The 27,409-nt window shown below is 50.9% G+C and overlaps 3 protein-coding genes and 1 long non-coding RNA gene across 5 annotated transcripts in view; 3 read left to right on the top strand and 1 right to left on the bottom strand.

Moving 5' to 3' along the window:
* Positions 1-206, top strand: part of LRRC74B (leucine rich repeat containing 74B) — a 60,812-nt gene extending 60,606 nt beyond the window's left edge. Inside the window, exon 10 of the mRNA XM_073313510.2 lies at positions 117-206. Coding sequence (XP_073169611.1) covers positions 117-206 — 90 coding nt within the window. The remainder of the gene's footprint in view (positions 1-116) is intronic.
* A 1-nt stretch (position 207) lies between these two features.
* Positions 208-7,618, top strand: SLC7A4 (solute carrier family 7 member 4). The gene is made up of 4 exons (XM_073313508.2): positions 208-1,189; positions 1,875-2,551; positions 4,335-4,443; positions 5,052-7,618. Exons 1-4 carry the CDS (start codon positions 208-210, stop codon positions 5,243-5,245), a joined length of 1,962 nt encoding a protein of 653 aa, XP_073169609.1. The 3' UTR covers positions 5,246-7,618.
* A 2,038-nt stretch (positions 7,619-9,656) lies between these two features.
* On the bottom strand, positions 9,657-18,293 carry LOC140898926 (protein DGCR6). 2 transcript variants are annotated; one of them, XM_073313518.2, is made up of 5 exons: positions 18,093-18,293; positions 17,354-17,514; positions 16,536-16,636; positions 13,816-13,956; positions 9,657-10,809 (listed from the first exon to the last, which is right to left on the bottom strand). In XM_073313518.2, the coding sequence occupies exons 1-5, from the start codon at positions 18,206-18,208 to the stop codon at positions 10,726-10,728; spliced, it is 603 nt and encodes a 200-aa protein (XP_073169619.1). In that variant the 5' UTR covers positions 18,209-18,293; the 3' UTR covers positions 9,657-10,725. The 2 variants fall into 2 exon arrangements, with proteins under 2 accessions (XP_073169619.1, XP_073169618.2); XM_073313517.2 differs by lacking the exon at positions 9,657-10,809 and adding an exon at positions 10,816-11,941 and having other exon boundaries at positions 13,774-13,956; positions 17,958-18,186.
* Positions 18,294-21,862: 3,569 nt separating this feature from the next.
* Positions 21,863-26,887, top strand: LOC140898749 (uncharacterized). The gene is made up of 3 exons (XR_012155087.2): positions 21,863-23,321; positions 23,982-24,140; positions 26,126-26,887. It is a non-coding gene; the product is annotated as an uncharacterized LOC140898749 (long non-coding RNA).
* The last annotated feature ends 522 nt before the right edge of the window (positions 26,888-27,409 follow it).

Here is a 27,409-nt window from a genome sequence, read left to right as displayed (position 1 = left end):
TGAGTTAGTTAAAGTGTGGCCGTGGGGAGCGGGGAGGGAGAGGGGTTGGCTCGTGTTTGGGTCACGTGTGTGCAGGGGGAAAGAGGCTGGTTCATGCTTTCTTTAATTCTCGCTAGGTCTTTGACGTGGAGACTTCTGTGCAACACGCTGCTCTGACCCTCCCCATCCTTCCGCTGTCCCTGCTGCGGGCAGGGCTGTCTGTCTGAGATGGCGGGCCGGCTGCCTCGCTCTGCGGACCTAACCCGCTTCTGCCAGAAACTCAACCGGGTGAAAACTCTGGAGGATGACATGATGGAGACAACCTTCAACAGATGCCTCTCCACCATTGACCTGATACTGCTGGGCATAGGGGGCATGGTTGGCTCTGGCCTGTATGTCCTTACAGGCACAGTAGCCAAGGAGATCTCTGGCCCTGCTGTCATTGTCTCTTTCATCATTGCTGGCTTTGCCTCTCTGCTGGCTGCTCTCTGTTATGCCGAGTTTGGTGCCCGGGTGCCTAAGACAGGCTCCGCATACATGTTCACCTACGTCTCCATGGGTGAGATCTGGGCCTTCCTGATTGGCTGGAATTTGCTCCTGGAGTACATGATCGGGGGCGCTGCAGTGGCAAGGGCATGGAGTGGCTACCTGGATTCCATATTTAGTCATAAAATAAAAAATTTCACCGAGACCCACATTGGCACATGGCAGGTGCCGTTCCTGGCACATTACCCAGATTTCCTGGCAGCAGGCATCCTGCTGATAGCCACAGTATTCATCTCCTTTGGGGCCAAAGTGTCCTCCTGGCTTAACCATGTGTTCTCTGCCATCAGCTTGGGTGTGATCCTCTTCATCCTCATTATGGGATTCATTCTTGCAGAGCCCAAGAACTGGAGTGCCCAGGAAGGCGGCTTTGCTCCGTATGGACTGTCGGGCATCATGGCAGGCACGGCCACCTGCTTCTATGCCTTTGTAGGCTTTGATGTCATAGCAGCCTCCAGTGAAGAAGCCAGAAATCCTCAGAAGGCTGTTCCCAGAGCAATAGCCATCTCCCTGGGCCTGGCCACAGGGGCCTATATACTGGTGTCTGTGGTGCTAACACTAATAGTCCCCTGGCACACTCTGGATCCTGACGCTTCCCTGGCAGATGCGTTTTACAGACGGGGTTACTCGTGGGCAGGGTTTATAGTCGCTGTTGGTTCCATTTGTGGTAAGTATGGACAGGCTGAAACCTCATGTCCAGACTCCCAGTGCCCCAGTCCCTGGGCTAGTAGCTAGGCCTGTGTCCTCTGGCAGGGTACGTGAAAGAAATAACATCTCCAGTTATGCACTGCATGTTTCCAGGGCCTGAATCATAGCCTCAAGGCTACTGGTTTGTGCTCAGAGCCCTGTATTCCATTTCCAGGTTTGCCACTGACTCTGTGTGACCTCGGACAAGTCACTTAATTGCACTGTGCAATGTTGTGTAATAGTAAATGCTGTGTGCTAACTCCACCTCCTTGGAGGTTGCCTCCCCTGGGAGTTGCTCCCATTGTCTGGGGTTGCCTGTTGATCTGTCCTGGGACTGAGGGAATGAAGCAGCGTCCTGGATAGAGTTCCTACTCCCGGGCAATCTTTCCTGATGGCAAAGTATTCTCTGGGGCTCCAGGGTCCTGGATCTAAAACCGCTGAGGAGCAATAGCCTCCACTGGAGTGAGCAGATGAGCCTGATCATGACCTCCTCATGGGAGAGATCCCTGCACTCCTTGGCAGATGCACATGAGCTCAGGAACTGCACTGCTGCCGTGTCCCTGAGCCAACTCTGGTCCCCAGGGTGGCGTGGGCAGGTTTGGGTGTGTGGCTCTGACTCTGACCCCGTGGCCTCTCTCTTTCTTTATCCTCCCCCCCCCCCCCAGCGATGAACACGGTTCTGCTGAGCAACCTCTTCTCCCTCCCCAGAATTGTTTACGCCATGGCGGAGGACGGGCTCTTTTTCCAGGTGTTCTCCAGAGTGCACCCCCGCACGCAGGTGCCCGTGATCGGGATTGTGGTGTTTGGGGTGCTCATGGCTCTGATGGCCCTCATCTTCGACCTGGAGGCCCTGGTGCAGTTCCTGTCCATTGGCACTCTGCTGGCTTACACCTTCGTGGCAGCCAGCATTGTTGTGCTGCGCTTTCAGCAGGAGAAATCGGCAGCTCCCCCTCAGCCTGCCAGGAGCCAGCCCAGTCCTGGGCCCAACGAAGGGGCTGGCCCCAGCGAGCTAAAGGAATATGAATCCTTTTCAGACAAGCTGCAGCTGGTGGGCACGTACAAAGCCAAAGTGCACCGGCAGCCAGGGAAGCTGAAGGCAGCTTTCGAGCCCTACCTGGAGTTCCTCACTGACTTCCATCCTGGGGAGGTGGTCACCATTGCCGTGGTTACCTTGATGGTGTCTGCCGTATGCCTGTGCTCCATCTTGGTATTTGGCAACACCCATCTTCATCTACCCACCTGGAGCTACTCCCTGCTGCTGCTGCTCTTCAGCCTGGGATTTCTGCTCAGCGTACTTCTCATTTGGGTCCATGAGCAACAGCAGAGCACCCAGACCTTTCAGGTAGCCATCTGCCCATTTCATTCTCATTGCTTGCTGTGGCCTGGGGGAGGTTGGAGTGGCCCATGCACAATAATGTCTGCAGTAGAGAGGAAGGCTGGGCTTGTGGCTAAAGTGCAGGCTTTTCTTTGGATCAACTTCTGTTGGTGAGAGAGACAAGTTTTTGAGTTACACAGAGCTCTTCTACATCTGACACCTTCATCTTCATCTCTGAATGTCCAAAATTAAGCATAATTAATATTAATTAGTTACAGTTAACTCAAGTGATTAACTCAAAACAAATTAACTCGATTTAAAAAATTAATCACAATTAATCACAGTTTTAATTACTCCGGTAAACAGTAATAGAATGCCAATTTAAATTTTTTGATGCTGATCTACATTTTTCAAATATATGGATTTCAATTATAACACAGCACATGAAGTGTACAGTGCTCAATTTATATTTTTATTAAATACTTGCATTGTAAAAAAAGATAAACAAAAGATAGTACTTTTATGAGGTGAATTGAAAAATACTGTAGTATAATCTCTTTATCTTGAAAGTACAACTTACAAACATAGAATTTTTTAAAATAACTGCACTAAAAAATAAAACAATGTAAAACTTTAGTGTCTACAAGTCTACTCAGTCCTCCTACTTGTTCAGCCAATCGCTCAGAGAAATGAGATACAAGAGATAATGCTGCATGATTCTTATTTACAATGTCACCTGAAAGTAAGAACAGGCATTCATGTGGCACTGTTGTAGCCAGGGTTGGAAGGTATTTATGTGCCAGATTAGCTAAACCTTCATATGCCCCTTAGTGCAATCTACAAGTTGAAGCAAGATCGTTTGTTTATCTCTTTCCAGTGCAAATATTTGTAATAAAAAATAACATAGTGAGCACTGTACACTTTGTATTCTGTGTAATTGAAATCAATATATTTGAAAATGTAGAAAAACGTCCAAAATGTTTATAATAAACTTAAATTGGTATTCTATTAACAGTGCAATTAAAACTGCAATTGCAATTAGTATTTTTAATAGTTTGACAGCCCTAATATTAACTATTTGCATCAATCCTTTCTCAGTTATTTCCTAACAACTCCTATGCAGCAGTGTGGTCTAACTACCTACCTAGTGCCTGGTAACCTAAAGACCAAACACACCCTGAACTCCCTTCTTCAGAAATCTTGCCCTGTCCCTTTCATGGTCTCCTGCTTACCTTCTGTGAATAAGAGTGCAAAACTATGACCTAAAGTTATATTCCTCTAGGCCTATACTATCATAACTAAAACCCAGCCTTTAGTGTAACTACTTCTATTAGGCCTCCTACAACAAATCCTTAATCTAGCAAACCTGGTAACCCAATTACTTATAAAGAAAAGGAGTACTAGTGGCACCTTAAAGACTAACCAATTTATTTGCGCATAAGCTTTTGTGAGCTACAGCTGTAGCTTATGCTCAGATAAATTGGTTAGTCGCTAATGTGCCACAAGTCCTCCTTTTCTTTTTGCAAATACAGACTAACACGGCTGCTACTCTGAAACCAATTACTTATGTTCACCTGCTTGCCCCCCATGTCTGTTTCAACCTAATAAGCAAAACATCAAGGTCAATCATATACCCCTATATCATTATACTCATTGCAAGCAAGGGAAAGGTCATAGGTCAACAACATTTGAAGAATTTTTCTCAGCAGTTGTCTACACTTCAGTGTCCTTTGAATGTGTGAGCTCAGCCTTAGTTGTGACTGTCGTAGGTGTGGTCTCTCCTGGTCACTGGTTGCTCTTTTCCTTGCAGATACCACTTGTGCCACTCACTCCTGCACTGAGCATTCTCCTGAACATCTATCTCATGCTGAAGCTGAGCTACATGACATGGCTTCGATTCTCCATCTGGTTGATCCTAGGTGAGTTCAGGAGGTGGCTAATCAGTGATGTTAACTCTCCTGAGAAGCAGGCCCATTCTAAGCTGAGGAGCTGGTTGACATCCATGGTGATGCTAGGCTAGGGAGTTGTAGGCCAAGTGTTTGCTAAAATGCATCTTGCTGTCAGTGGGAAAATGAATTAAAATTGTCTTGGGTTAAAAAACTAAAAATCAGTGAAATGGCCCTGGCTGGTCTGGGGAAGTAAGAAGGGAAATCAGGCCAGTGGCCTGTTGGGGCTTTGGTTTTTAACTCACCAGCAGGTTGTGTGGATACTACACTGGTCAGGGCCATTATAAAGAGAAGGGAAGTGATACTGTCACATGGTCTGAAACTGGTGGAAGGACCATAGACAATGGGCCATGGCAAATGCCAGTTGGTTGAGTAGGTGGGCAGGGGCTGGTGGGGCCCTGCAGCATTGGCATTGGGCCTGCTTTCATTCTCCCTTTCTTTCCTAGTCAGTCTCCATCGCACACATCGGGGGTCTCTCCCTCCCGCCTTGGCTGAGCCAGACACTGCTTAGTTATGCGCCTCTCCTCCAAGATCTTTTGCCTTGCTGCTAAAGCAAACTCTCTCTCTCTCTGCTGCAACAGGCCTCCTGGTGTACTTTGGTTACGGCATCTGGCACAGCAAAGAGAACCTGCGTGAGCTCACGTCCTGCAACGTGAGTGCCCGCTACGTGGTGTTCCCTAGCAGCAGCCTGGAGGAGACGGTGCAGGCGGTTCAGCCCAACCCCCAGCCCTCGACGGGGCTGTCGGACATGGTGACTGAGGAAGCCAAGCGATGATGCGTCTACGGCATAGCAGCCTCCCTGAGTGAAAAAGGACACCCTCCCACCCCCACTTTCCTCTGCAGAAAGAGCTGCCAGGGCTGGGTCTTCCCTGAGCAAACTCTGGTGTTTGGAGACAGGATGGTGATATGCACACTTCCCCATCGGCACTCACAGCAAAATCACCAGGGAGGTGATGGCTGCCTCCTCTCCCATACCCTGGCACATGGGGATCTGGCTTTTCTCTACCTACTTCTAGCTCTTAGTAATGTGTAAGCCGCGTCTTCCCCAATGGCTCTCCCCAAATCCCCTCCCAAACCCAGCACAATCCTCATAGCAACAGAGGGGTCACATTTCTTTTCTACAGTTCCACCATTCTGTGCCCTGCCTGTCCTGAAATGTTGCGGGGCAGCAGTGCCAATGTGGCCATTCCCACCAGAGCCCACCGTGGTCCATGGTGTATGATGAAGGGTCTCTGGTAAACAGGCAAGAGTTGACACACAGGTGCGTGTAGGCCTGGGAGTCAGGACTTTATCCTGGCTCTCACGGGGACTCCGGGCCTCGGCTGAGTCCCTTCTCCCTGCACCTCATCAGTAAAATGTGAGTGATGCTTATACTGAGCAGCTGGTGGGCTTAATTAGATGATGTGTGTAAAGCACTTGGAATGTGCAAAGCTCTAGAAGTGCAAAGTATTAGGGCATTTCTGCACTAGCTTTCCTGGGCTTCTTGGCACAGACCATTGGGTGCTGCTCAGGCACCTGCTGGCATTCCCTGCCCTGGTCCAGGTCCAGTGCAAGTACCTAGTTTGGTGGGGTCACACCCAGGGCACATTCATGTGGTTCCATTATTCTAAAAGGCACAGAAATGAGCATGAGGCAGCCCAGGCCTTCGTACTGAGTGGGGATGGCAAAGGTGAGGCCAGGGCAAGGCGCTCTGGTTGTAAATCCATGGCCTCACAGGGGCAAGTGCAGAGGGAGCAGAGATTCCCCATACCCTTTGTTAGCTGTTCCCAGGCGAATGGTTTCTAGACAATCAATCACTTTACTAGTGCAGTGGAATAGTGCATTACCCTCGCTGTGCCCTTGCTCACTCATCCCAAGCAGCTGGGCTGCCTGCGCATCAGCCTGACTCTCATGTCCCCCCCAGCCGCCCACACACGGGTCAGTTTGCAGCACTCAGCCCTGTATGACACACAGGCCAGCTAGTCCCTGCCCGGCAGCTACCGCACTCTGAAAGTGAGAGGCAGGACCTAGGCATGCTCTGTGTTTCTGAGAATGGCCTGGGACTTGTGTCCTGACTCAGTGCTGAAGTAGCTTGCAGTGGCCTAGGGCCCTATCTGTGAGACAGCTGCTTCTCAACCCCATCCCACCGCTAACACCAGGCCCTGTAAGGGGCTGCTTTGGGCTCCAGCTCCTGTGCCCCTAGCCCCTTGCAGTTTCCTTGGGGCCCTACAGGCTGCTCTCATGGCATACAGGGATGGGCAGGCCCTCACTTCCCCAGTGCCCTGGCAGGCTCCAGCCCTTAGGCTGTCCCTGCTCTATTGCCAGCTTTCATGTAAATTGGGCTGCGGCATCCCCTGCAAAGCCAGCTTTGGGCTCCCCTCTGCAGGGTGTCAGGGTGAGGCCTTGCCCTGCGCATCAGGTCATTGCTGAGGCTCCTTTTCCCACAGTTCTCCTTTGCCCATTGTCTCCTCTTGGCTGCTGTGCTGTGAGCTACTGAGCCCAGCTCTGACATTAGGCCAGTGCCCAGGGCGAGCGTGACGGTGGCTGTTGTTTACTGTACATATCCCTCACCCTCCGCAGCTGCATACGTGAGTGGTCATGGCAGCTGTCCCCTGCCCCCACAGTGTGAGGTGCAGGTAGGGCTTGGGCCAGGTGTAAGCCTCACACTCACCTGCGAGTACGGCATTGTTACTTGGTGAGCTTCCGGCTGAGGCCTAGCTACTCGTATTTATTAGGAGGAAATGTGCAGAGCCAATGCAAGCACCACAGAAAGCACAACAGCCAGGCCCTGCAGCAGAGCATTGGGAGGGGCTTGCACAAGGCAGGAGATGGGGAGCAGGGAAGGGACACTGGGCTTCCGTTCTGACAGGCTGGCTGTTTGTCGGCTGGGGCTGCTCGTGGAGCCCACAGGAGGCAGCTGTGCCGCATGGGCATTGTGAATTTGCTGTGACTGCCAGAGCGGGTGTACTTAGCACACGCTGTTCTGGGTCCTGCCTGCTCCATGCTCTGTTGGTGCCACCTTGCCCTGCACTGGCACTTGTGTTGTGTGAAATGTGCCACACCGGGGGCTGCTGTTGCCAATGGCGTGGTATGTCCCTGCTGTGCTCTGCTTGGTGCCTGTGTAACGGTGTGTAATAAAGGTACTGACACTCACCCTACATATAAATAATGGTCCTGCAATCGTTCTTTCTGGGCGGGAGTCTGTCCACACTGCTCTGTAGTCACTCTAAATGAAAGTGGAGTCAGCCTGGTGCAAGTCTCCGGCCATCCCTTCTGTGGTCCTGGGGGGCCAGCAAAACCCCTTCTGAGGCACCCCACTGCACCAGCAGGGATTAGGGCATGGCTCTTCTTGTGCTTTGCTCTTCCAAAGCTCCAACAGCTTTGCTGCATCATGCCCAAGTCCTGCAAAGACTGAACCAAGGCAGAAGCTCCAGGACTGGGAGGCTGGCTGCTGTGTGTTGGCCAACTCCATATGGAGATGAGTTTGAGGCTCCCCTTTGAGGAGCAAGTCTACACAGCAGCAGGGGTATAGTATCTTCGCTCCTGTGTCACTAGCCCCAGCCTTTAATAGGCCACAGGGCTGGATTAACACAGACACTACAGATCCATGCCTAGGGCCCCAGCTGCTGGAGTCATGTCGGCACCCTTAAAATTTGTCAGTCCCCTGGCTGTAGTTGTTGCATAGAAAAGGTGGAAGACACAAACCCAGTGTAATCAGTGCACTGACACCTCCTGAGGAGTTAACACCCTGATGCAATGCCCCATCAGCCCCAGGCCACCAAGGGACTGTGTGAGTAGCTAGAGGAAAAGAGGGCTGGCCCACCCACACAAGCTGATACTCCCCAGCTGCCGGGACATGCACTGGAGGGGTCCCTGCTGCCACACCTGCCTGTCTGAAAAGACATGGTGGGGACCATGCCACTGCCATTTCAGGCAGGGGGTGAATTCATGATGGGGAGCAGGGCTGCAAGTGGCCCTGCATTAGGCATAGCAGAGCCTTAGGCTTGGCCCCAACCCATACCTCCAGCTTTCTTTGCCATAGCTCCCCCCCAAACTTGTTCTTGGAGCCCCCTTTCCTCCTGCCTGTCCCACCTGCCATATTGTCAGGGTATCGCCCTGCTCATGGTCCACTCCAGGAGTGTCCAGGCAGGTCTCAGAGTTCCAACTGTCACCTGCCTCTGGGCAGTGACCCTTGGTCACGCTCCCTCCTGCCTTACAATGTGATGTCCCCAGCAAGCCAGTCTGCACCCATGCATTGCCCTGGATCCAGGGGCTCCGCACAGTGTATTGCCAGCAGTTACAAGTAACAGCATCGCTCTTTTTAAGTAGGCACTTTTATTTTTAAAGTAAGAATAATAAAAGTTCCTATGCAGATGCTTAAAGGTTACAAGAGGACCCCCATTTGGAGGGTTGCATTCTGTCAGAGGGCAGCCTTACCTGGGGTGTCCTCCAGCACCAGGCTGTGGCACAATTAGTGCACCTGCCTCAGTTTCCCTCCTTCAGAGTCCCCAGTAACTACACCAGAGCTCTCTTGCCTCAGTTAATATCCCTCTTTGGGACTGGTTTATTAGTCAGTTCAAATAATCCACAACAAAAGTCCCCAAATATAGTCAAGTACTATGTGCACTGAAAATACCACATCTGGTCCCCTCATTCCAGTGTCTCATATGTAGGACACTGGCATCTTCTGCCACACCCAGGGTCTTCAATTCTTTCCTGTCCTTTTGCCAGGACAGCTACCACAGCCCTTCCAACTGGAATGCAACTCTGCTCTTCTCCACAACCTCTCTGCTGGCAGATTATCCTCACAGGGGAGCATCCCTCTGGCTCCAGCTCTCCAGTGTGATGTCAGCTGGCAAACCCTACCACCGCTCCCCTGCCTTCAGCCCTCTCTGGCCCTTGGCTTTTCCTCCCAGGCTTACAAGTCAGCAGCCTCTGCTGCTCTCTCTCTTAAGAAGGTCAACGAGCATTCCTCCCTGCTGCTTTCCTGCCTTTCTCCAGAATCACCTACAGCTTCTTTCAGGTCTTTGCAGCTCTCACCTGCCCCTTTTCTTCTCTTAAAATCCAAGTTGGAGGCAGTCGATCAGTCACAGGAGCACTGGCTCCTTTTCTCTTAAATGGCCAGTGCCATCTTTTGACAATACCAAAAGATTGGAACATCTGTTAGAGTAATCAGATAGCAGGAAATGAAAGCCAAGAGCCAGACATGAATTGCAGATGAATTATTTATTTCTAAACATTATGAGGCTGGCATTTTAAAGTAGCATGCAGTAACATAACCCTTAGCATCCCCCTGACAGGCTCCTCTCAGACAAAGTGCACATCTGCCTTCACAGCCCCAGAGTAGGCAGGCACAGGCTTGGCTTTCTCCTTCAGGTGGGAGAAGAGAAGTGGCAACTCACAACGAAGGGAAACCTGTGTCGTTATCTGCCAAGAGGCTGCTTTGGGAAGGAGAGCTTACTCCAGCCAGATGTCTGCTTTTAAAAAGACCAGTTCCTGCCTTTGATACCAGAAGCTGTTAAATGCCATCCCATCATTTGCAGTTCTTTACCTGCACCTCACAGTAGCAAGGCAAGGCTGCATTTGAGATGGAGCAGCAAATACTGCTCACTACTCCAGATTGATCCACTCACACATACACACATCACGAAGATGTTGCAGCCCTTTGCCTGCTTTCCAGAAGGACCCACTCAGTTGAGCACTCTGAAAACATCTCCAAGGCACTAACTGGCTGCCAAGATCATATCGAGCATGGTCTGGTCTCTGGTGTGTTAGTAAAGCCATGCCAACACTGCACATGGAAGAGGATTACTGGTCTCCTTGAGAAATCTTGTGCCTTACACATACCTTCCAAGTGCCCAGAAACTCTGTGTCTGGTCTTGTGGGCACATTTTCCACAGATCACATCACCCAAGAGCGTGGACTCTGGGCTGGATGGACACTGCATTGGCCACTAAAGAACTTAATTTTCTTATTCAGAGACCACAAGTTATTCCTCAACAGCTGTACTTGAGGAGCTGGGTAGCGAACAAATGGGGAATCAGAGTGGACGCCATGCGCTGAGGGGTGCAGGGTATAAAAAGCACAATGCTCTCCACTTGTCCCCTCTGCTCTTCATGGCCCCCAAAGACAAGGACTCTAACAATTTTAGTTGTTTCTTCTACACTTGGTGACCAGTGGCTTCTCTCCAATGTTACAGAGCAAATGATGTAAGTAGCCTGTTCTTTAGTGTGACGTTCAGAGGGAGATTCTGGACAAAGAGGAGCTGTGCCCTACTCAGGGGAAAGCCTTCTCTGGTTGCAATTCCTTCTGCTGCAACTTCCGTATCAGCTCTAACAAGTTAATCTGTAAAGTCAGCTCCTGTGAAGGGAAAGACTTTAATGAAGAAATCAGACAGTCCCATTTCTCTGACACTGGCTGCTAGAAAGAGCTGCAGAGGGAGAACCTGGTCTGCAGCACACAGACTGTCAGTCACACTAGGGGAGTGAAAGGGAAAAACTGCCCATGCAGAACTAAGGCTTATTTTGGTTTAAACACATCCACAAAATATGAAGTACATCACCACATGAGATCTGATGCAAATCATCCCATTACAGCAGGGGTGCGCAAACTTTTTGGCCTGAGGGCCACATCTCAGTATGGAAATTGTATGGAGGGCCAGCTGGGGCAGGGGATTGGTGCGCATGGGGGCGATAAGGGCTCCAGCTGGGGTGCAGACTCTGGGGTGGGGCTAGGGATAATGGTTGGGGGTGCAGGAGGGTGCTCTGGGCTGGGATCAAAGGGTTTGGAGGGCGATCAGGGCTGGGGGCAGGTGGTTGGGACGTGGGGTGGCGCGGCTCAGTGGTGCAGGTGTGGCTCCTGGAAACAATGGCCCGTCTTCCTCCGGCTCCCGTACAGAGGCGGGGCCATGCCATTCTGCACGCTGCCCCGTCCGCAGGCACTGCCCCACTGGCTGTGGTTCCCGGCCAATGGGAGCTGTGGAGCTGGCGCTTGGGGCGGGGGCACTGTGTGGAGCCCCCTGGCTGCCCCTGCTTCTGGGAGCCATGCGGAGCTGCTGCACGCGGAGAGCGGAGCAAGGCAAGAGTCGGGAAAGCTCCCAACCCTGCTCCCCGGCGGAAGCTCGAGGGCCGGATTAAAAGGCCTGAAGGGACGTAGTTTGCCCACCCCTGCATTACGAGGTACTGATGCTTTAAGACTCAACACTTTATGAAGGTTCTTTCCTTTTCCACTGCTTGTTCGTCAATACACCAGGTGAGGGGGCACAGTGGCCTGTCGCCTTTGCAGCATGTATGGTACTAGGTGACACTTTCCATTAAAAACTTACAAGTTAAAATGCTCACAAAAGGAAAAGGTGATCACTGAGATTTAGGTCTGGTTGGGTTATTACTTGTACTCCCTTGACAAACAACATTACTCAACTGTGAGGAGCTCCCCTGTAAAAACCACTATTATCCTTCAAACCCCTTCTTATAAACGTCCTTTTCTGTGATACCTACAAAAAATTTGACAATGGTTAGGCCCCGGTATACTCAGACTGCTGCCGATAATGCTGTGTCAGTTTTCTCATACTCCCCTATCTGTCTGTCTCCATCTGTTGTTTCTTGTCCTACATAGATTGTAAGGTCTTTTGAGCAGGGGGCCATCTTTTTGTTCAGTTTTTGTAGCGCATGAACACAGTGGGGTCCTGGTCCATGATGAGGCCTCTTAGACACTATGGTAATGCAGATCAATAATATTTCTGTATTTTTGAAAAATAACTGTATGGAGGCGTTTAGTAGAGCAAACTGGAACAGGAACGTGAGCTGATGGGTGCAGGAGGAGATTTATGGAAAACAATCGGTTATTTCTATTATGGCAGAGGCTGGAGATTCCAACCAAGAACTGTATCCTTTACCAAGTCCCTTTACAGTAGGCAGCTACACAGAGGTGATGGCAGTGATTTATAGATGAGGAAAGCAATCAGCTCACTATATGTTAGGTTTATTTTCTAGCTAAAGCAGACTAAAGTTTCAGGGTTGAGAGGCTCCTGGCATACACTTCTCATCTCAATGTAACCCACAGTAGAAGACTGTGGCTCTTTGTCCCCGTCATAAATATAAAGGGAAGGGTAAACCCCTTAAAAATCCCTCCTGGCCAGAGAAAAAAAATCCTCTCACCTGTAAAGGGTTAAGAAGCTAAAGGTAACCTCACTGGCACCTGACCAAAATGACCAATGAGGAGACAAGATACTTTCAAAAGCTGGGAGGAGGGAGAGAAACAAAGGGTCTGTGTGTCTGTCTATAGTCTGTCTTTGCCGCGAATAGACCAGGAATGGAGTCTTAGAACTTTTAGTAAGTAATCTAGCTAGGTACGTGTTAGATTATGATTTCTTTAAATGGCTGAGAAAAGAACTGTGCTGAATACAATAACTATTTCTGTCTGTGTATCTTTTTTGTAACTTAAGGTTTTGCCTAGAGGGGTTCTCTATGTTTTGAATCTAATTACCCTGTAAGGTATCTACCATCCTGATTTTACAGGGGGGATTTCTTTATTTCTATTTACTTCTATTTTTATTAAAAGTCTTCTTGTAAGAAAACTGAATGCTTTTTCATTGTTCTCTGATCCAAGGGTTTGGGTCTGTGGTCACCTATGTAAATTGGTGAGGCTTTTTATCCAACATTTCCCAGGAAAGGGGGGGTGCAAGTGTTGGGAGGATTGTTCATTGTTCTTAAGATCCAAGGTCTGTAGTCACCTAGGCAAATTGGTGAGGCTTTTTACCAAACCTTGTCCAGGAAGTGGGGTGCAAGGTTTTGGGAAGTATTTTGGGGGGGAAGACGTATCCAAACAGCTCTTCCCCAGTAACCAGTATTAGTTTGGTGGTGGTAGCAGCCAATCCAAGGACAAAGGGTGGAATATTTTGTACCTTGGGGAAGTTTTGACCTAAGCTGGTAAAGATAAGCTTAGGAGGTTTTTCATGCAGGTCCCCACATTTGTACCCTAAAGTTCAGAGTCGGGGAGGAACCTTGACAGTCCCTCTCTACTGGTTGGTTTACATAAGAAGTTTGAGCCTGCTGCTGTTTCCAGCCAGAGGACTTAGGCCATGTCTAGGCAGTGAGTTAGTGCGTGCAGCAAGCCAGGTTGTAGATCTACAGTTCACCAGGTTGCCAAGCATTAATATGCCATGTAGACAAGCCTTTTGCCCTTTGATTCATGCAGCTGAGCAAGGATCACACTTCTAACACTGGAGACAGAGTTCAAACCCTCTGTCATGTGGCTGGATGAAACAATAAGGATGGCTTCTGGTATTTTACCCTTCATTTCTAGGGGTTTTTTTTAGCCATTTACTTGTAAGAGTACTGACAAATCTTGCACTCTCTGCTCACAGACCTGTGGGTTTGTGGTGATGTAAAATCCAGACACTCCAGCTTTCTCCAGCGTGCTCTGCTGGTCAACTACTTTTTGGTCCAGTTCCAAGACTATTTTCTCATCCATCAGTCGCTGTTCCTCTCGAATGCGCTGCTCCACAGCCTGAGAAATGAGAAAAAGACACTGGGATTCTAAAGCTAAAGAAGTTTAATGTTCTTCCTCTAGTTACTTTCCTATTAGCTTTTCTCCAGCCCCTGTCTAATGAAACCCAGAAGCTACTTTGATCCTTTGGAAGCTTTTAAAGGGGCCCAGGACCTGTTTGTACTCCCCAAGAATAGCTTATTCTCTGCATTTTTGAAGGACAAGAAGATAGGCTAGGCAGCACCATCATGGTGCCCACCACAATGCATGGGACAACTGCTCTCCTCATGAGGCTGTGAGTTAGAACACCAAGACCAGGTGCATATGTCTCTGCAGAGCAGGCCCTGGAGCCAATTTGTTCACAGACCTAATTCCCCAAATCCTGACTTGCTAACAGGAAGGCCAGTTCAGTCATGGCAACCTCTGCAACTACAAACTGATTCTTTGTGGGAACTGCATCTGCCTGGGGAGAGATCAGCCCTCAGTCAGGGTCCAGGGCCTCCTGAAGGGCCATGAGCAGGTTTCAGGGGGTCTGCCACAAATAACCAGAGAGCAGGGCTCGCGTTAGGTCGCTGGGGCCCAGGGCAGAAAGCGGAAGTCCCAGCCCCATTACCCAAAGCTGAAGCCCAAGCAACTTAGCTTTGCGGGCCCCCTCTGTGGTGTGGGCCCCAGGCAATTGAACCACAGAATCTCAGGGCTGGAAGGGACCTCAGGAGGTCACCTAGTCCCACCCCCTGCTCAGAGCAGGACCAATCCCCAACTAAATCATCCCAGCCAGGGCTTTGTCAAGCCTGACCTTAAAAACCTCTAAGGAAGGAGATTCCACCACCTCCCTAGGTAACGCATTCCAGTGCTTCACCACCCTTGAAGTGAAAAAGTTTTTCCTAATATCCAGCCTAAACCTCCCCCACTGCAACTTGAGACCTTTAGTCCTCGTTCTGTCATCTGCCACCACTGAGAACAGCCAAGCTCCATCCTCTTTGGAACCCCCTTTCAGGTAGTTGAAAGCAGCTATCAAATCCCCCCTCATTCTTCTCTTCCACAGACTAAACAATCCCAGTTCCCTCAGCCTCTCCTCATAAGCCATGTGTTCCAGTCCCCTAATCATTTCTGTTGCCCTCTGCTGGACTCTTTCCAATTTTTCCACATCCTTCTTGTAGTGTGGGACCCAAAACTGGACACAGTACTCCAGATGAGGCCTCACCAATGTCGAATAGAGGGGAACGATCACATCCCTCAATCTGCTGACAATGCCCCTACTTATACAGCCCAAAATGCCATTGGCCTTCTTGGCAACAACGGCACACTGTTGACTCATATCCAGCTTCTCGTCCACTGTAACCCCTAGGTCCTTTTCTGCAGAACTGCTGCCTAGCCACTCAGTCCCTAGTCTGTAGCGGTGCATGGGATTCTTCCGTCCTAAGTGCAGGACTCTGCACTTGTCCTTGTTGAACTTCATCAGATTTCTTTTGGCCCAATCCTCTAATTTGTCTAGGTCCCTCTGTATCCTATCCCTACCCTCCAGCGTATCTACCTCTCCTCCCAGTTTAGTGTCATCTGCAAACTTGCTGAGGGTGCAATCCACCCCATCCTCCCGATCATTAATGAAGATATTGAACAAAACCAGCCCCAGGACCGACCCTGCTTGCTACTCCCTAATGCCACCCCTGGTTTTCAATCTACTCAATATGCAGGAAACCATTGTTGTGGCACAGGCGGGAGGTGGAATTTTTATAGCATGTTGATGTGGCCTGAAATAAAAAGGTTGAGAACCCCTGTCCTATGTCACAAGAAAAGGTTTCTGAGATAAATAAGGGCATAAGCTGAGCAAGGGAACAACCCCATGGGAGGCATTCTGGGAATTGGGTATGGTCAGTAAGCACACCAAGATTCCTAACCTAACTCTCTGCCTCTGCTTGGTCCTTGCCAGCTCTAATTTCTTAGGAGCGTAGCAGCAGAAGCACACAGCATTGTATTTCTTGTACTTCACTGATTTGTATGGAGGCCTTAACAGCAGTCAGAGCCATCCCTTGGGTAGGGCGAATTGGGGCGACTACTCTGGGCCCCATGGGCCAGTGTGATTGGCTGGCATAGTCGGTCCCAGAGGAGACGAATCCGCCACTTCCATCCTGGGCCCCACAGGCTGGTGCGATTGGCCGGCGCAGTCGGTCAGTCCCTGAAGAGATGAATCCGCCTTGTGCCCCACACTCCCCTAGGGACAGCCCTGACAGCAGATCCACCATATTTACATCTGCAGTCTGCTACCAGAAGTGCACAGTACACAAATAATCAATTCCTTTCACCTCCTCTAGTGATTTCTCAGGATAGGCCCGTGGGAGTGGTAGTCTAGAGCACACAACAGGGTTTGATCATCATTACTTACTGACTGAAGATGGGGAGGAAAGAACTTTGTTAGGGCCTTTCCGATCATCAGATCAGGTCTCCAGACTGATTTCAGAACCAGCTTCAATGTTTGTGCCCTAAATTTAAATGTGGCTTCATTGTTTTTTACAAATGACAGACAGTACTGCAACGAGGTTGCTAGAGCTGTTCCTACCAGCTACAAATTGCAAGCTACAAAGTGCTAATGAAAGCCTCACCTCCAGCTCCCTCTGCTGAGCTGCTTTGAGAACTGGCAGGTTATGAGGTTTGCAGGATTGCTGGGCCTCTTTGTGTCTGTGGAACATTTCTTGCTTGAGCACTGATTAATAAATACAAAGTTAGACTCTCCATCCAGAATGACAGTAGGCAAGGCAGTAACACCCAGCATTTCCCCTATTCACAGCAGAAGGCTAGGCTTTGGAAGTTAAATATCTTATTCCAGAGAACTCTGCTTTCAATAATTCCATTGCAAGCAGCAGCAGAGCACCTCCAGGGCCAAGGAGTGGATACCCAAAGGCAAAAGTACAGAAGATCAAGCACCACACAAATGTATTTATCAATGTGTTTGAATAGCAGAACTCGGCCCATAAGTTCTCAAGTCTCTTTGCTACCCACAGTAAGACTAAGTGCTTTAAAATGTAGCCACTAACGTAGCTCACGTGCCATTGAGGAATTATATTAATTCTTCAGTCTGCACAAGAACACTGGTTCTGCAGCATGGCCATATACATATACACTGACAAGGACTGGAGCATTGCTCCCAACATCCCTGCCACAAGCACACACTCAGTGAGGTTATATCTCCTAAATGGCCACTCATGCTTGTACTGGGGCTGCCAGCCCATGAGATCAGGCTGCAAGACCCTGGGTTTTCCCAGCTATTAATCTTGTACAATCTGACTTCCCCCTGCTCTCAGTGTCCAGAGCTGAGCAGCTAGACTGCAAAGCAAAGGAACTACAAGTACCAGCTTCCTAGAAAGGAGGCGGGAGAGGGATCGGGGCTGGGCAGTGGCTCGGCTCTACCGGGGGCTCTCACCGCGGTGCTCACTGTGCAGCTTCAGCCGTTGGTTGTAAAGGTTTTTTTCCGTCAGGTGCTGGATCTCAAGCAGACCCTGGACGATCTCGAAGACGGTGCCATCGATAAGTGCCAGCGCCAGGTCACTGAGGATGGTGTACGATAAACGCTGCTGGCAGGAGCTGCGGAGAAAGGGCAAGGAAAGGGGTGCGGGGTCGGGGGCGGAGCGGACAGCGCCCAGGGCGAGTCCGGAAAGCCGGGGTGTGGGGCAGCCCCCTGGAGAGTCCCCTGTGCTGGAAACCAGGGCGAGCTCCCTGCAGGGAGCGGCCCGGCCGGAGGGCAGAGCAGAGCAGAGGGCGCCTGAGGCTGCATTCCCGCACAGGGGGCCGGTCCTCCCCTACCGGGCAGGTCCTCCCCTACCGGGGGCCGGTGGTCCCCTACCGGGCCCCTGCCCCCCCCGGGGGCCGGTCCTCCCCTACCGGGCCCCTGCCCCCCCCGGGGGCCGGTCCTCCCCTACCGGGCCCCTGCCCCCCCCGGGGGCTGGTCCCCTACCGGGCCGGTCCCCCCCCCCGGGGGCTGGTCCCCTACCGGGCCGGTCCCCCCCCCCGGGGGGCTGGTCCCCTACCGGGCCGCTGCCAGAGGAGAGCTCAGCCGCGGGCCTGGCCGGACTGGGCTCGACACGCGCGGCGGGGCGAGGGGTTTCCGATCGCGACAGCGGGTGTCCATGAGGCGGGGGGCTCAGGCCCGGCGCCCCCCTCACCTGGGCAGCCCCTTCACCAGCGCCTGCAGCTCGGACAGCAGCTGGTAGTGCCGCTCCTGCTGCCGGGCCCGCTCCGCCGGCTCCTCGTAGCCGAGCCCGGGCCCGCAGCGCTCCATGCAGGGCGGACGGACTGACGCCGCGGGAACGCTCCGGGGCCAACACTGGGCTGCTTGTGGGCGGCCGTGCGCGCTCTGGGCACGGGGGGAGGCTGTGCGTGGGGAACGTGCGCGCTCTGGGCAGGCGGGTGGGGGGGCTGTGCGTGGGGAACGTGCGCGCTCTGGGCACGGGGGGAGGCTGTGCGTGGGGAACGTGCGCGCTCTGGGCATGGGGGGAGGCTGTGCGTGGGGAACGTGCGCGCTCTGGGCAGGCGGGTGGGGGGGCTGTGCGTGGGGAACGTGCGCGCTCTGGGCACGGGGGGGAGGCTGTGCGTGGGGAACGTGCGCGCTCTGGGCAGGCGGGTGGGGGCTGTAGGGGCAGGTTCGCAGGGTGCGGGGTACCGAGCTGCCCGGAAGGCTCCTGGGTGGCCTGGACCCTGCGTGCTGTGGCGCTGCGGTCATGGGCGCTCTCGGGAGGTGGGGGGCAGGATCTCTGTGGCTGTCAGGGTTGGTAAATGCATTAGGGGGGTGCTGGGAGCCATTGACCCAAACTGCAAACCCTGTAGATGATGGAAGCCACTTCAAGCCAGGGGGTGCAGCGGCAGCATCCCCAGCCCCCCTAGTTCCAGCCCCTGTGTGCGTTAATAGCCCAAAGTCACTTTAAAAGGAGCCTCAAACTAGACCAATCTATGTATTCAGGGTCTGGGAACGTGCCGGGGGAGGGCGAGAGGCCCACAGGGAGGTGCTGACTGACAGGCAGGTGCTGCATTCTGGCCCTGCACCAACCACTCTGCCACCGTGACGTGGTGTGACACTGCCCCCCCCCACCTCGAGTACAAGGCCACAGGTACCCTCTCCAGCACCCTGCAAATACCCCCATCCCAGTACACACACACATCCCTCCAGCACCCCCAAATACTCCTTCCAGCACCTGCCAATTGTACCCCCCCAACTGTCCCCTAGGATTGCCAATACTCTAGGATTCCCCTGGAGTTTCCAGGAATTAAAGATTAATATTCAATTAAATATTATGTCATGTGATGAAACCTCCAGGAATATGTCTAACTAGAACTGGCAACACTATCTCTTTGCTCCCCTCCTTCCCCTCCCCTACGCACTGTCATCTATTTGGGAACATGAAATATGCTAATATTTCTGGGCCTAGAAAAAAAATGCTGTGTAGTCTTTAGAGCCATCTACTGGTAGGTTCTCTGTTAGCTAGCTTGGTACATACTGACCTCTCTTGTGAACCAGTCTCACGACATGTGGTGACTGGGGACAACAGTGGGAAAACTACTTGGGTTAATTTAGTTAAACTGCAAGTGGGATGTGTCTACACTGCCACAAAACCCATTCGCCTCCCAGCAACAGGGTTGTTCTGGTTGAGAAGCAAAGTAACTTCTATCAATGGATGTCTAGAGAGCCATCAATGGGAGAAAATTTGTGCATGGGTGATATTAAAAAAAGTTAGCTACACCAGAGCAACTGTTGTGTATACACCAGGCTTCTGCCTATCTGCACAGTGACCTTGTTTACCTTTTCTTTTGTATTCTGGGCTCTTAAAGTGCCAGAAATTATATTTCTTGTAATAATTCTTAAGTAATTATATTTCTTTTAAAAATTCCTCTGATCAATGTCCCTTCTCTGTGTGAAATGAAATGTCAATTGACAGATACCAAATAATCTGTCACACTATGACATCCAACAAACAAAAACAATCAGAGAGCACAGAAGCAATCCTTTGAGGCTGTTTCTTGAACATTTGCTTTTCCTGCCTAATGAAATTGACATAACCTGAATCCAGAGAAAACTAAAATAAAATTATTTTTTGTTTAATGTTTCAGATTTGTGTTCTCAGTTACCATCCGTAGAGCTGATGATTTTAATATGTCAGATCTGATTTCAGTACGAATATCGACAAGGATTGCTGATGTTGAGGAATTTGCTGAGAAATGTAAACTGAATGCACCTCAGCACTAGGTATCTAATGTTCAGGTCTCTGACCCAGGGTTTAGCTTTCTGTGATTGTGCCATTTCAGCACAGGGAAGGAGTGTGGCTTTGGCCCCCTTATCCAGGTCAGTAATTGTATGGACGAAGTTTGGACCTAGCTCAGGCTAGGGTAGCCCTCAGGTTTGCACCAACTCATACCCTGATATGTCACTGCTGCAGTGTCACAGATTCCCCGAGATACATATTAGCCCTGGCCTCACCTTCTCCTGCCTGCAATTCAGCCCCTTCTTTTTCAAGCCTGTCCCCAACATGCTTCCTGCCTGCTGCATAGGCACAGTTAGCCCGGGTGATTGGCACTCAGAGCTGAGTATTGGTTTAGCCTAGCCTGGGATGTGAGGGTCCCCCACTGCAAGGCACTCCCGCATTACAGCATCCTCACTATTTCCGCACTAGCCCATGTGTGTCCATCTGGGTAGGGTTACTGTACATCTGGGTTTTCCCGGACATAGCTTCTTTTTTAAGCCTTCTTTCTCTGTCTGGGAGATTTTAAAAATAACAGGAAACGTCTGGGGGTTTTGCAGAGCAGACAAGCTGCCCCTCAGAAAGAGCCCTGATTGGTCCACTTCCCGATTGGTCCCTCCTCTGCATCTGCAGCTGATTGGTTCATACCCCAGCAAGCCACAGCTGCCCGATCCTGCCCACCCAGGCCCGAGCTCCTAGCCCTGTGGAGGGGGTCCTGCAGGGACACACTGACTGAGGGCTGTTGCTGCGTCCTGGGCAGGTGCCCTGCCACCATCACCATCAAAGAAATACCACCTCCCTAGGTGCGTTACCTAGGGAGGTGGTAGAATCTCCTTCCTTAGAGGTTTTTAAGGTCAGGCTTGACAAAGCCCTGGCTGGGATGATTTAACTGGGAATTGGTCCTGCTTCGAGCAGGGGGTTGGACTAGATGACCTTCTGGGGTCCCTTCCAACCCTGATATTCTATGATTCTATGATTCTATGATCACAGGGAGTGACACTGCCCCCCACCTCCAGTGAGTACCCCCACTGCAGGTACCTCCCCTCTGGCAGTATCTTCTTTTTGGGAAGCTGAAATGTGCTAACCCCGCATCTGGGGATTTATCCCATGGCTGTTTGTGCTGAGACTAGGGTTACTATCTAGCTGGTATTCAACTGGCCTGGCTGGTTTTTTTATGGGTTTGCCAGTTGCCACAATACATTGGGAAATCTAATGTTAAAAGTTCCAGTGTCCCGCTAAAGAGGCTGCAATGTTCCCATTTCTACAGTTTCAGCGATAACAGATCAAAACTGTTGAAAATACAGCAGCTTATGGTTTCAGAGTAGCAGCCGTGTTAGTCTGTATCTGCAAAAAGAAAAGGAGGACTTGTGGCACCTTAGAGACTAATCTCATGCTCAAATAAATTGGTTAGTCTCTAAGGTGCCACAAGTACTCCTTTTCTTTACTGTAACAAGAGTGATCAGGTAAGGTGAGCTATTACCAGCGGGGGGGGGGGGCGGATCTTTTATAGTGATAATCAAGGTGTGCCATTTCCAGCAGTTGACAAGAATGTCTGAGGAACAGTGGGGGGGGAGGGGGAGGAAATAAACGTGGGGAAATAGTTTTACTTTGTGTAATGACACATCCACTCCCAGTCTTTATTCAAGTCTAAGCTAATTGTATCCAGTTTGCAAATTAATTCCAATTCAGCAGTCTCTCGTTGGAGTCTGTTTCTGAAGTTTTTTTGTTGAAGAATTGCCACTTTTAGGTCTGTAATCAAGTGACCAAAGAGATTGAAGTGTTCTCCGACTGGTTTTTGAATGTTATAATTCTTGACGTCTGATTTGTGTCCATTTATTCTTTTATGTAGAGACTGTCCAGTTTGACCAATGTACATGGCAGAGGGGCACTGCTGGCACATGATGGCATATATCACATTGGTGGATGTGCAGGTGAACGAGCCTCTGATAGTGTGGCTGATGTGATTAGGCCCTGTGATGGTGTCCCCTGAATGGATACGTGGACACAGTTGGCAAGGGGCTTTGTTGCAAGGATAGGTTCCTGGTTTAATGTTTTTGTTGTGTGGTGTGTGGCTGCTGGTGAGTATTATGGGTGGCAGGTGAACCGCAGACTTGGGGAGGCTAGCCCCTAGCTGGCTGGCCGGCCCCTTCTGCCTAGGGTCCCACCGCTCCCACTCTCCTTCCCCCACAGGAGCCCAGTGGCCCCACCCTGCCAGCCCCCAACCCCACCTCCCCCGAGCCCTGAAGCACCCGGTGGGTGGATGGGCAGGCAGCACGGCCCCCAGCTCCATAGCGCTGGCTGCAGGCCAGCCCCCAGTAGCTCCAGCCCAGGGCAAGGGCACCAGAGCCTTCCCAAAAGTGTGTGTGGGGGGCCCCCTGCCCAGGGCAGTTGGAGGCACCCACGCTCCTCACAGCTGCCCGTGCAGCTCTCCCCAACCCGGCTCCGGCTGGCCCCCGCCCGGCTCTGGCCCCCGCGGTTCTGACACCACTGGCCGGGGCCCCGGATACCTGGGAAGGAAGAGCCGCAGCAGACCGTGGCGGGAAGAGGAGGAGGCCTGGGGTGAAGTTTGGGTGGGGCCACGCAGGCAGTGTGAGTAGGCTTAGCCTTCCCCTGCCTTTGATACCTGCCACCCATGCAGCAGCTGTCTGCCCACCAACACGCAAGCGCACTGTGTGTGTGTGTGTGTGAAAGAGAATTTGAGTCATGCAATAGTGAGGGGACGTGCAATGTTATCATTCTTATCTGTGTGTGTCATTTCTCTAGATACTGTAAGTGGCTGTTGAAGGGGGGGTTGTGGAGTTGCCTTCTGGTTGTGGGCTGGGGTTGCGGCAGGCTTGCCTTGTGTGTGTGGTGCGGGTGCCGGGGTTTTTGCATTTCAAAGGTGCCAAGCCTAGGTGATACTGTGTAGGATTCTTTCCCAATCAGTTATAGCAATTCCAGAGAACTTGTGTGTCCTTCGGAGGGAATGTCGGGAAGGCTTCTGGTGCAACCATCAGCGCTCGAACTTCAGCAAAGTGAACCTGCCTCTCCTTGCTCTTGAGAGCTGGCACCCTAGCGAGGAGCAGAGGGATCTCTGTCTGGCAAAGAGGCCCTGGAGTGCAAGTGGAAGCATGGAGAAGCGTCGGAGGGAATGCAAGTTCACAAGGCAAAAGGACAAGACGGGTGTGTGTTTGTACATGACTTTCACCCAAACAATCCTGGGTCTGGCATCTTGGGTGGTTGTTTACAAAGGAGTGCAAAGAGGCCTAACAAATGTTCCCCTTCTGATTAGTAGCATTTACCCCACTGTGTCCAGGTGTAAGTGATCTCACAAAAGGCAGGGCAGAATTGGGCTCATTGATCATGCAGTCTAAAAAGAGGTATGTTTTGGGGGAGCCACAGTGATTGGCATTGGTGATGTTTCTGCAGTATGGAGATTCAAGTGCCTGAACTCGCAGTGGGGTGGGGATGGGGCTTGAGGGCCTCTGGGTGCATACGAGGGGGAGTCGCCAGAGTCCGAATGTGGGAGGGGGACACCTGCATGCTGGGGCCTGCATCTTAGGGAGGAGAAGCTGGTTCCTGAGGGCCCATATGGTACAAGGAAAGAGGCAGGAGAGTCTGCTACTCCTGCGGGGTCCGGGGGGGAGAGACTGCTGCTGCTTGTGCCTGGTTGCCAGGTTAGTGCCCCAGGGGCCAGTGGAGGGAAAGGTCAGCATGGTGGGGCCTCTGTGTATGGGACAGGCCATTGCCTTAGGGCCTCTTTCTGAAGTGGGACATTCACCTCCTTTGAGCTGCAGGAAATATTTGCTTCCTCTGTTCCCAATTGCTTTTCTCGCTCAATAGCTACCAGATGTGTGTCCCATGCTCTTCTAATTAGCCTGGCAGGCTCAGGACTCTGGATTCTCCTGGGCTCAGTGGCTGGATCTTGGAAAGGCTGGTCTTACTGTGGGAACTGGCGGTGCCCACAGATATTTAGCTTGGCAAGGAGCAGGATACGTTAGGGTAATTAAATGAAGCAAACTCTGCTTTGCTTTGCTTTTTTTACTTTTGCTTTGCCTCCCATTGGGGCCTGACTGTGTGGCATGGGCCCTCGGTGCAGGAAGGAATTGACGCAGTGCAGAGATTCTGTACTGATGAAACCCTGATTGTGGTGTGTTACTAGTGTCAGCCTCACACTGGGTCTGTGCAGCCGGCCTCCACGATGGGGTTTCACCAGTGTGACTGTATGTATGACGTTACCCCAGTGTAAATTTCCTGCATGTGGAGAGGGCCCATGAAAAGCAGCCCACCCTGGGGTACAGTGTGTACTTACAGGGATTGTTCCTGTGTGACCCTACTTCAGGGTGGTGGGGTGGGAAGAGGGAAGTGTTACACATGGGGTACATACAGGTCAGTTGCCACAAGGGCTAGGAGACAAGCCCAGAGAACTAAAAGTCAGTTGAGCCTTTTAATACAGTAATTTTCAACCTGTGGTCCATGGACCCCTGGGGGTCTGCAGACTACGTCTAAGATTTCCAAAGGGATCTACACCCTCCATTTGAAATTTTTTAGGGGTCTGCAAATGAAAAAAAGGTTGAAAACCACTGTTTTAATACTAGCTCTGCAAAGGGGTTGCCCAGGCCCTGTTCGTGAGTTTACCCAGAATGCAAAGTGAGTGGACGCACTGAGAAAGCTGGCAGGCAACATGCCTGGGTACCATGATCATGGGTATGGTCCCAAATGTGGGGTCTGAGGGGTATGGTCCCAAATGTGGGGTCTGAGGGGTATGGTCCCAAATGTGGGGTCTGAGGGGCTCTCAGACAGAGGGGACTGGGTGCCACAAGCAGCCGTGGTTCAATACATGGTCCAAGGTAAACTGTCTGGGCTGGACCAAGCAGCACACTAGACAGCCCTGGTGGAGAAGTGTTGGTGGCTCAAACGATGTGACATGGTCCAAGGAAGGGGTGCTAGCTAATGCTAACTCACAAACCCATTTTACAGGATATTTTCTGATTGGATTAAATAAATTAATTTTTAAAAAGAACATTGGAAAAACAAATTCTCCCACATGCAGCCACCCACACTGGCCATCATCAGAACTTTCAGAGCTCTAGCATCAACATCTATCCCTTGAACTGTGAGTAACTTCTATCCTTGTAAAAAGAAAAGGAGGACTTGTGGCACCTTAGAGACTAACAAATTTATTTGAGCATGAGCTTTTGTGATCTACAGCTCACTTCATCGGATGCATTCACGAAAGCTTATGCTCAAATAAATTTGTTAGTCTCTAAGGTGCCACAAGTACTCCTTTTCTTTTTGCGAATACAGACTAACATGGCTGCTACTCTGAATTCTATCCTTGTGTCAATCAACCACTAGAGGGGGACTTGACACACGTTTTGCCAGTGCATTCCAAAATGTTTTCTAGACAGCAGTAAAATATTGGAGATCAGGAGTCCTGGCCTCTATCCCTGGCTGTAGGAGGGGATTGGTTGGCAGTAGTGAGAGACAGGATAATGCATTTAGTTGGAAAGGCAATGTGGCTGAATAGGTAAGAATTAGAGAGACAAGATATGGGAGGTGATATCTTTTATTGGACCAACTTCTGCTGGTGAGAGAGACTTCGAGCTTACACAGAGGTCTTCGCCTAGACCTGAAGAAGAGCTCTGTGTGGCTCAAACGCTTGTCTCTCTCATCAACACAAGTTGGTCCAATAACAGATAATACCTCCCCCACCTTGTCTCTCTAAGCTCCTGGGACTGACACAGCTACAGCAAAACTGCAAATAACTAAGAATTAGGCATGTTAGAGACGTGGGGCTGGATTCACAAATGGACTTAGGTGACTAACTGCCCCTTTAGGTGCTTAAGTCCAGCATCTAGGCACCCCTGGCATTCACAAAACCACCGCTCAGCTGCTGCCTAACCCTGTAGGCCCCTAAAGTCTCTAGACACCTCAGTTTCCACTGGTAAAGTCCCCAAGGAACATCAATGTCTTCTTCTGGGCAGGCACACAACCACTTTCGCCCTGACGCTGCCGAGCTGTTGAACGTCTAACCTGCGGGATGATTCACGAGCTGGGTGTTCCCCCATCCATGGGCCCCAGGCCTGTAGGTGTGCTCAGAGGCAGCCGAACAGAACACCTCCTGCACTGGGCCCTCTGCAGCATGAAGCCAGAGGCGGCGGCGGCGGTAGTGGTACTCCCCTTATTCTCAATAGTAAGAGCACTAATGCTAGGTATGGGAGACCCACGTTCAAATCCCCACTCTGCCCAAATCAGGCCAGGGGGTTAGATCATATCTGACGTGTGTGTCTGGATGGAAGCCTGAGGCTGGGCACTTTAAGGGAATTGTGTTGTTTGGACTTCAGAGTAACCCGTGAAGTAATACAGAAGTTGTTTTGTGCTGGCTTGGTAAATCTAAGTACTGGGCTATCTACCAGCTTTGGGGGTTTGTCTGCCCTGTTTTGTTTGCAGTTCACCCTAATTGAATGACCTCAGCTGGCTCCCATGGGCAGCATCGTTACACCTTGATAAATTGTTCCAGTGGTTAATTACTCTCACTGTTAAAATTGTATGCCTTATTTCCAGTTTGAATTTGTCTAGCTTCAACTTCCAGCCATTAGATCATGTTATACCTTTCAGTGCTAGATTGAAGGGCCCATTATTAAATATTTGTTCCCCACGTATGTACTGATAGGCTATAATCCAGTCACCCCTTTACCTTTTCTTTGTTAAAATGAATAGATTGAGCCCCTTGAGTCTGTCAATAAACAGCAAGTTTTCTAATCCTTTCATCATTCTCATGGCTCTTCTCTGAATCCTCTCCAATGTATCAACATCCTTGTTGAACTGTGGACACCAGAACTGGACAGAGTATTCCACCAATGGCTGTACCAGTGCCAAATACAGAGGTAAAATATTCCCTGGGGTATGAGGAAGTGACAGCTCCTACTCAGTTTTTTCCCCTTGAGGAAAGGCTGGCCTGGCTTAGGCACCTGACTCTAGGAGAGGGTCCTGACTGAGAATCCTGAGCAGAGATAGGCTTTGTCACAGATCTTCAGTAGCTGGATGCCCCCTCTTGGTCACTCATCAGACTGCTGTGAGGGAACCATGTGCCGGATTCCTGAGTCTGCTGGCTTCAACCACTCTCCTTAGCTTTCCCATTGTACAGTCAGAGTACAGTCATTAAGGTTGACTACTCTCCATTGTCCCTAGTACGGTGGTTATGTGCTACGGGCCCTGCCAGCCCATGGTGGAGTCCACATTTACATAGAGGTATTCACTGATAACAA

This window comes from Lepidochelys kempii, chromosome 15, assembly GCF_965140285.1.
Source record: "Lepidochelys kempii isolate rLepKem1 chromosome 15, rLepKem1.hap1, whole genome shotgun sequence".
In the NCBI taxonomy this organism is placed as follows: domain Eukaryota; kingdom Metazoa; phylum Chordata; order Testudines; family Cheloniidae; genus Lepidochelys; species Lepidochelys kempii.
The sequence above is the reverse complement of the archived record's forward strand: the minus strand, read 5'-3'. Positions and strand labels throughout refer to the sequence as shown.

Bases quoted from the DNA above. Each gene is read 5' to 3' on its own strand.
- LOC140898926 (XM_073313517.2), bottom strand. From the start codon at position 18,058: ATGGACACCCGCTGTCGCGATCGGAAACCCCTCGCCCCGCCGCGCGTG. The intron at 13,957-16,535 runs GTGAGGCTTTCA...CTCATTTCTCAG, and splicing joins CTCAGCAGAGGGAGCTGGAG to GCTGTGGAGCAGCGCATTCG. The intron at 11,942-13,773 runs GTAAATGGCTAA...AATTTTTTGTAG, and splicing joins ATTTGTCAGTACTCTTACAA to GTATCACAGAAAAGGACGTT.
- SLC7A4 (XM_073313508.2), top strand. From the start codon at position 208: ATGGCGGGCCGGCTGCCTCGCTCTGCGGACCTAACCCGCTTCTGCCAG. The intron at 1,190-1,874 runs GTAAGTATGGAC...CCCCCCCCCCAG, and splicing joins CGCTGTTGGTTCCATTTGTG to CGATGAACACGGTTCTGCTG. The intron at 4,444-5,051 runs GTGAGTTCAGGA...CTGCTGCAACAG, and splicing joins CTCCATCTGGTTGATCCTAG to GCCTCCTGGTGTACTTTGGT.